The sequence below is a fragment of the Saccostrea cucullata genome, unplaced genomic scaffold (genome assembly GCF_032062105.1).
Source record: "Saccostrea cucullata isolate Sc308-1 unplaced genomic scaffold, CSIRO_AGI_Scuc_v1 ctg2754, whole genome shotgun sequence".
Taxonomy (NCBI): domain Eukaryota; kingdom Metazoa; phylum Mollusca; class Bivalvia; order Ostreida; family Ostreidae; genus Saccostrea; species Saccostrea cuccullata.
In genome coordinates, this window is record NW_026920796.1 from 135,571 (window position 1) to 143,590 (window position 8,020).

An 8,020-nucleotide genomic window follows, 5' to 3' on the forward strand; every position below is an offset into this window, starting at 1 on the left:
TTTTGGTTCGATTTCAATATAACTTGGCACACAAGTAGTCTACACTAAGATACATAATTCTGTGCATCGGTTTTTGATTTCGATGAACGGTGTTGCCATGGTTACTAAAAATAAAAATATCTGTGAAATTCTTTGAAAATGCTACTCCTCCTACAGTTTTGGTCTGATTTCAATATAACTTGGCATACTAAAATACATAATTCTGTTCATCGGTTTTTATTTTGATGAGCGGCAAGGATCATTTTTCTATTTATTGCTGTTTTAAAGTTTCAAGTCCCAACTGCTACTTTTTTCTTCCTTTGTTTTAAGTATAAACCAGTAGAGCTACAGTCTCGACAGAGACTTCTGGTTTAATACTAAGGAGCAGAGAAGAAGATTTTTAAAGAAATAATGCATTTTCACTGTATGTTCTAAATAGCCCTAGCACCAGAACCCTCGACCATGAATTTCTCAATTTTGGTAGAGGGCTCATTGCTTATTACAATCATGTCAACAATTTGACTGTTTGATGTCTAGGAGTGAAAAAAGAAGATTTTTAATGATTGCATTAATTTTGAATTTTATCACAACCCCCAGGCCCCAGGGATATGACCCTGAAATTCACAAATTTTGTTCGCCTTCTCTCATAGATGCTATATGCCAAAATTGGTTGAAATTGGTTAAGCGGTTTCAGAAAGGCTGACAATGTTCCAATGTTTACGGACGATGGATAAAAACTGATAACAATAGGTAACCTGAGTGACCTAAAAAAAAAAAAACCCAGCTGTCAATGATATCAAAGAGCCTGCACTTTAATTCATCGTAGGCCGGGAATATTTGTTTATAAAAATGAAAAGTCGTCAGTTTTATGCTATTGATTTTGCTAAAGAAAAATTGGGATTTCGAATATTTCAAGAAAAACAAATTATAATTATATATTGCTATATATGTAGAGCGAAAAACATTTAACATCTAACTGACTCGTTAAGGTCAAGATTCAAAACAACAGATATACTGTGGAATGGCCATTGTTTACTGGGGACCATGAACTCGTCTGACCAGCAAGAGTAACGAAATGATGTCCCAAATACCATAAAATTTTGCTTCCCTACATTCAAATGATTTCACAGTAATTGATTGATTACCCTTTACCATAACTAATTGATTTTAGTTAATTGGCATCATAACTCAAAATGTTTTCTTTCAAATAGTTTTCGCAATCTTGATAGGATTGACACTCGACTTTTTTTCAAGGACTTTTCTTCTGATGCTGAGGTTTTTAAGATCCTATTCTCATCAATACATAGGCGGGAAGGTTTTTGACAGCTGCTGTTCTTTTTTCCTCTTTGGAGTTGCTTTGTAATATCCACCAGGACTTTGTCGATTTTCCATTGTAAAGAAACGGAAACTTCCAAAAAATTGCAGTTGTTCTCTTGTGCTAATGTAACACCCTCTGTAAATAGTAAAAAAGAATGTGAATTTCCGTACTTGTATACATTTTGTAAAATATTGCATACATGTTATTTTAACGATTTTATACCTGTAAACAACAAAAGCCATTTTGAATTCACCTCGTCAATACCGTCTCAGAGTGGGTTTTTTTTTCTATTTGCAACAAAGGCGAAAGAGGAAAGAGGATGAATGGTTAGCAAGATTTTTCTTTCACATTTCTTACCAGCAAAACCGACCTACCCGAACTGGAAACTTCCCGAAATCGTATTAGGTCTACTTTGTTGGCTATGATATATATAGGTTTTGTGTTGCCTGTTTCTCTCTTGATCTTCTGTAGTTTATTGGCGATGAAATTAAATGACCTTTTATCTGTTACCGAGTATACCATCAGAAAGGCATCGTATCGGTTGCTGTCTCCATGATTCTTAAGAAAGAAAGCACAAATAAGATACAATTTTTAAGAGAGAACAAAAATACAAGTACGTGACGAATATCAAGTGTACGTTTTTTCTAGAAATGTAGACTTACATGTTTTTTATTTCTATGTAAATTGTATTAATTTTTATTTGATATCTTCTAATTTAAATGCATGCTGTTTTGGTTTAAACTTCATCGATATAAATTTACCTGAATATACATATCAGCTTCCACAAAGTTAAGAATGGATTCTTTTCCTCCTAAAACTACAGGGACGGATGCATGATTTGGATCTGGTCCTGTGAGAAAAACGAAAAAGCATCATTGAATTACCAAAACCTTTCCATGAGAAATATAAAAGAAGCATACATTTAAAACAATCGAAATTCAACTTCCCACCTTCTGGGCATGATGTAAGATACTCAGATGTTCTCATCTGTTGCAACAGAAATGATTTTCCAACTCCCGGAATCCCAAAGATGATGATATTGTGTCTTTTATTGTTGCTTTCTTGGAAACAATCATCACTTGTGAAAGACATTGTAGAAAATCCAGACCCTCGCCTTTCTTTGTTCTCCATTTCACTATTAGGCAACGAACTTGTCGAAACTCGCAGTGAATCGCCTCGATTCTTAAAGCCCCATTTTGTCGTGCGAAAGTTTCGAACCCTCTCCACAATTTGGGTTTCTTCTGGCCCAGAAGATTCAGTGAATGTTTCTGAGCGATTTCGATCAGATTGGTAAAGCGTTCTGTCAAATTTTCCAAACTCAGAGAAGGACCTAGTCTGAGGTTGAAGTCGACGAGTAGTTTTTCTTGATTCTTTTATACTCCCTTCCATATTGCTGCAAGGTAATGTTGATCACAGACATGCTTAGGTTTTCTTAACTTATTTATATTGTTCGGCTAGACATATGATTTGTTTGTCATTTTAACACCAACAGATTTTCCCCTGGAAATACCATCATTAATTTAAAAAATGTGATAGACAATTGGGCATACCTGACAAAAACAATAAGCGTTTGATACGGTCATAACCTATCACTTAATACATTTATCAAGCAACAAATAAAAACAAAATTTTATTGGCCAAGAAGATTCAGTGAATATTTCTGAGCTATTTCGAACATGTTGGTCTAGTATTTCTCAAGTTTTCAAATTCAGAGAGGGACCTATTCTGAGGTTGTAAACGCAATAGAGTAGTTTTCTTTGATTCTTTTTTACTCCCTTCCATATTGCTGCAAGGTAATGTTGCTCATAGGCATGCTTGATTTTGGATAGCATTTAAGTTTGTTTTCTTCTGCTAGACAATTATTAATTAGTGATTTTAACACCAATAGATTTTTCTCCTGGAAATACGATCATTACTATTAAAAATATGATACTGAGACAATTGGGCATACGTGACTTAAACAATAAGCGTTGGGTATGCCATGACCTACCACCACGGTGTTAATTTAAAATACATGTATTGAACAAATAAAAATTTCACTTTCGTTGGTGTCAGGAATTGTCTATGCCAATGACGGATTGTTTAGCAGAATATTGAAAAATCATTCCAATTGAATTTGAAAATCTCAAACAGAATTGTGATGCTAGCACTGGGATTAAATAAATAAAAGATTATTAAATTTCAACATTTCTTCTTTTTTATTTTGCAAGTCCGTTATATATCTCATTTCGACTTCATCATATTGTTTTGTTTTTTTTTACACTTTGGCTATCAATGCTAGTATTTTTGAGTTAATTGCAATAAACGTGACACAGAAATCCTAATTCAACTCAATCGTTCATTTATAGTATTTCAGCAAAGATACAATGCAATCGTCTTTACTACAATTAATCAGTGTTTCAAAACTTTCTTCAATTGTTTAAGAAAATGTAAAATAAAAAAAAAATGTGACAACTGATTTCGATGATATGAAGGAACTGAAACCAGCGGGCCTTTGAATTCATTTGAGAAAAAATGGTTTTACCAATATCATTACGTTAAGCTGTCTTTAAACAAACGTCCCCTTGCCCTCTCCTGACTCATAATAAAACAATCTGGTAGGTAGTTAGGGGGAATATTTTATTATTTAAAAAATCATGCAACAAAAAATATTTTAGAATTAAAATAAGAAGAGGACATTTTAGATTAAAAGAAAATACTTTTTCCTAAGAAAAGAAAAGAAATGTGAATCGGTCTGTATTCAATACGGGGAACGAGCAAAGAAACTGTAGAAACAAGATAGATTGACCTACCCTAACTCCTAAAATATTCAGATTGATAAAAAATAAATAAATGTGTACCTACATGTACATTGTATTAAACAAATGTACCATATTAGTTCTAGTAATCTGATTTTGTAAACTTCTGTCCATTCGAAACACTGCTTCAAGTTTGGCACCTGACAAAATCTGGTTTGCATATATATTTGCATTTTTTCCTGCACTGAATCTCTCAATTTTCTCATTAAATACCTTTTTCTTGTGAAAATGCTTTTTCTTGAGCATCTAAGTGTCCTAGCATTTCGTCTTTTTACACATGTTTGCGGCTTTTTGAGCATTGAGAATTCCTTGCATTAAAAATAGTTCTTTCCTACCTTTGATCTGAATTTCTTTCTTTCTGTCCGAGTTCCATGGTCAATTTGTTTCTTTGCATCTTTTATTTAGATTGTGGTAAATGTGTATCGCTTGTGTTGTTTTTATTGATACATCAATACCTTACAAAGTGGTTACACAAATCCCATAGTTTTTGTTTTCAAACATATCTTGCCTCTCTTGCACGATTTAACGAGCAAATCCTCTGGTTGTCTTTCCAGATATGTGCACCCATTATGCCTAGGTCACATTTAAGCCGATGGTCGGGCGACTAAATTTTTCTGGTCTTGTCGGCTGAAAGAACAGGATCGGCCGACACAGAGCAGTCACATTATTTTCTAGGGACACCGATGACTTGGATGAATAACACAAAAAAGTCCTTTTTCTTTAGAAATCAGCATTTTTTTCATAGATCTATATTTAGATAGGGGATGTGAGTAATGTTTGCAAGGCAGAGTGGCAGAATCTTATAAAATTGTGACTCAGTGTTGAAAATGTGTGCAAAATTTGTATGGAATTGCATAAAAACGACAAATGGTGCATATCTAAGCAGAAAAGAATACTTAAGATTACTTTATATCTTACGGATTGATTATTTATGTTATTTCCGTTCAAAAAATTTATATCAATCCAAGCATCAAAATTTTGTTTGTGTTATGTATCCTTAATAGGTTAAATATTCACAAGTCGGCCAATCGTCGACCGATCATCGAGCTTTGAGCTACAGTTTGATTTTTACCGTCGGTCGAAATTTTCAACACCCTTATTGTCCAACGACGAACGACCGACTTAATAAACTGACCGCCAATGGTCGGACGATGATCGAAGGTTGGTCGACGGATAACTGCAGTTGAAGAAATCGGCCACCGACGCATGAAAAATTATAACTTGGACCGATGGACACAAAATTGGTCGGCCGACAAAAAAATAAGTCAAAATCGGCCAAGACAACGGCCGATGAACTGACGACTGTCACCCGAAGAATCCCATTTTTGCTTCAAAACCCGTCGGCCGTTGGTCGTTTTTGGAAATTTTGATGCATGGGTTGATAAATATTTTTGGAACAGAAATAACATAAATAATTAATCCGTAAGATACAAAAAAAAATCTTAAGCATCCTTTGCTGCCTAGATATGCGCCATTTGTTGTTTTTTATGCAATTTTATACAAAATTTTGCACACATTTTCAACACTGAGTCACAATCTTACAAAATTCTGCCACTTTGCCTTGCAAACATTACTCAGGTCACATATCTGAATTTAGATCTATGAAAAATATTGCTGATTTCTAAAGAAAAAGATTATTTTTTGTGTTATTTATCCAAGTCATCGGTGTCCCTGGGAATTAATGTGACTGCTCCGTGTTGCCTGAACTTGTGTCGGCCGATCATGTTCTTACAGCCGACAAGACAAGAAAAATTTAGTCGCCCGACCATCGGCTTAAATGTGACCTAGGCATTAGATATCATTTGTTGATGATGGGGAAGAAACACTTGAAATGGAAGGAGTGGTAGGTAAACGTGGGCTTGTTGGGTGAATGATGGCTGAGGACGTTGATGTTCGATAAGCACTTAAATAAATACCAAGCTAGAAGTCCATCGGGGCCACAACGCTCATCCGAGTTACTTAGCCCCTGCTCTTCTCCATCAGATTTGTTACAAATTAAGATGCACGCCAATCTAAAAGTTTGCTTGCCATTTTTGACCCCACCCTATGTACAGAGGCCTTGATTTGAACTAACATAAATCTACACTACCATGCAAACGATGTGTCCAATAATTACGAATCAACAAATCTTTTTAGCACCCTCTTTGTTGAGCTATGTCATATGGAGGAATTTATTTTTGTTTGATCCGATGTCATCTTCTTGTTTTCTGTGCATCTGTCTGTATAATATGTAACACATCTTTGTCACAGTTTTCTCAACAAGTCTTCGCAGATGCTCGAAATATTAGCACATTCTTTGTATAGGGATGACATACTGTGGGCTTCATTATTATTAAAATCAGATGTCGACTTCCAGTTTATCCGTGCGTCCGTCCGTGCCATACATGATGAATTTTCGTCTCAGTTTTTTTTCTTTCAGGAAATAGTTGGCATACTATCTTGTGGAATTCATTTTTTGTAAAAATCTGATGTCTTTGTCACATTTTACTCAGCAACAACTCATAGCAGATGCTCGTAATATTAGCACACTTTCAATTAAGGCATGCTAGATGAGATGGTGGCCGATGGGATTCATTTTTGTAAGGAACTGGCATCACCTTCCTCTTTATCCGCACGTTTGTCACGTGACTGAATTTGTGAATACTAGTATTCACATGATAGTGTATATAACAGTGCGACATATAACTCCGGACAAAACATTTGTCCGAAGGTTCGCCAACCTCTTTTCCGAAGATACATGGAAACCATTTATGTCATCTGGTGGGAGTTTTTAAATCACACATCATGGACTAAACTTTACACCTGAACATATTTCAGGATATTACACCTGCAATCAAGACATCTAATGGGATAATGGTGGTTTTTTTTCTCCTAACCAATATCCCACCATTATTCTGTGGGAGAAAAATGTTTTCTGTGGGAATTTTTCTGCTATAGGAGAAAAAAATCCCATTATTCATTCATAATTGGAGTTTTTATCCCATAAAACTGAATATGGAGAAAACTCCCATCTATTTTCAAATATGGGATTTATCCCATCTAAACTCATAAATGGACCATTTTTTATCCCTCAGAATAAAAAGAAACAGTATTCCTGCTTATTTTAAAAAAATATATATTTTTCGGTTTTTCTGGTTACTTTACAGTATTCTAAACGTTCAATAAAACTTCATTAAAATAATTATGCATTATTAATGTTTTAATAAAACACCTGTTTTTCAAATCAGTTTTGAAATACAAATTTTTGGTAACAGTGGCTTGCTCCCAGCATGTAGTAAAATAGTTTATTTATTTAAAAAAAAACTTCTAAAAGCATTTGTTGTACTGGTATTCCGTATTTTTAGCTCACCTGAGCCGAAGGCTCAAGTGAGCTTTTCTGATCACATTTTGTCTGTCGTCCGTCTGTCTGTCTGTCCGTCCGTCCATCTGTTAACTTTTCACATTTTTGACTTCTTCTCAAGAACTACTGGGCCAATTTTAACCAAACTTGTACATAGCATCCTTAGATAAAGGGGATTTTAAACTGTTAAAATAAAGGGCCAAGACCCCTCGCAAGGGGAGATAATAAAGAAAATACAAAAATAGGGTGGGGTCATTAAAAAATCTTCTCAAGAACCACTGGGCCAGAAAAGCTGAAACTTGTATGGAAGCATCCTGGGATAGTGTAGATTTTCAATTGTTAAAATCATGACCCCCGGGGGTTGGGCAGGGCCACAATAGGGAATCCAAGTTTTACGTAGAAATATATAGGAACAAACTTGAAAAATCTCCTTCTCCAGAACCACTGGGTCATAAAAGCTGAAACTTATGTGGAAGCATCCTGGGGTAGTGTAGATTTTAAATTGTTAAAATCATGACCCCCGGGGGTTGGAAGGGGCCACAATAGGGAATCCAAGTTTTACATAGAAATATATAGGAACAAACT

General features: G+C 35.0%; 1 protein-coding gene across 1 annotated transcript; it reads right to left on the reverse strand.

Moving 5' to 3' along the window:
- Positions 1-1,160: 1,160 nt before the first annotated feature.
- On the reverse strand, positions 1,161-2,686 carry LOC134258066 (GTP-binding protein Rit2-like). Its single transcript, XM_062740629.1, has 4 exons — positions 2,248-2,686; positions 2,059-2,147; positions 1,672-1,855; positions 1,161-1,432 (listed from the first exon to the last, which is right to left on the reverse strand). Exons 1-4 carry the CDS (start codon positions 2,684-2,686, stop codon positions 1,161-1,163), a joined length of 984 nt encoding a protein of 327 aa, XP_062596613.1.
- Between the last annotated feature and the right edge of the window lie 5,334 nt (positions 2,687-8,020).

Excerpts from the sequence above, each read along its gene's own strand:
- LOC134258066 (XM_062740629.1), bottom strand. The coding sequence starts at position 2,686 with ATGGAAGGGAGTATAAAAGAATCAAGAAAAACTACTCGTCGACTTCAA. Across the intron at positions 2,148-2,247 it reads TCTTACATCATGCCCAGAAG|GACCAGATCCAAATCATGCA; the intron begins GTGGGAAGTTGA and ends TTTTTCTCACAG. Across the intron at positions 1,856-2,058 it reads AAGCTGATATGTATATTCAG|AATCATGGAGACAGCAACCG; the intron begins GTAAATTTATAT and ends TTCTTTCTTAAG.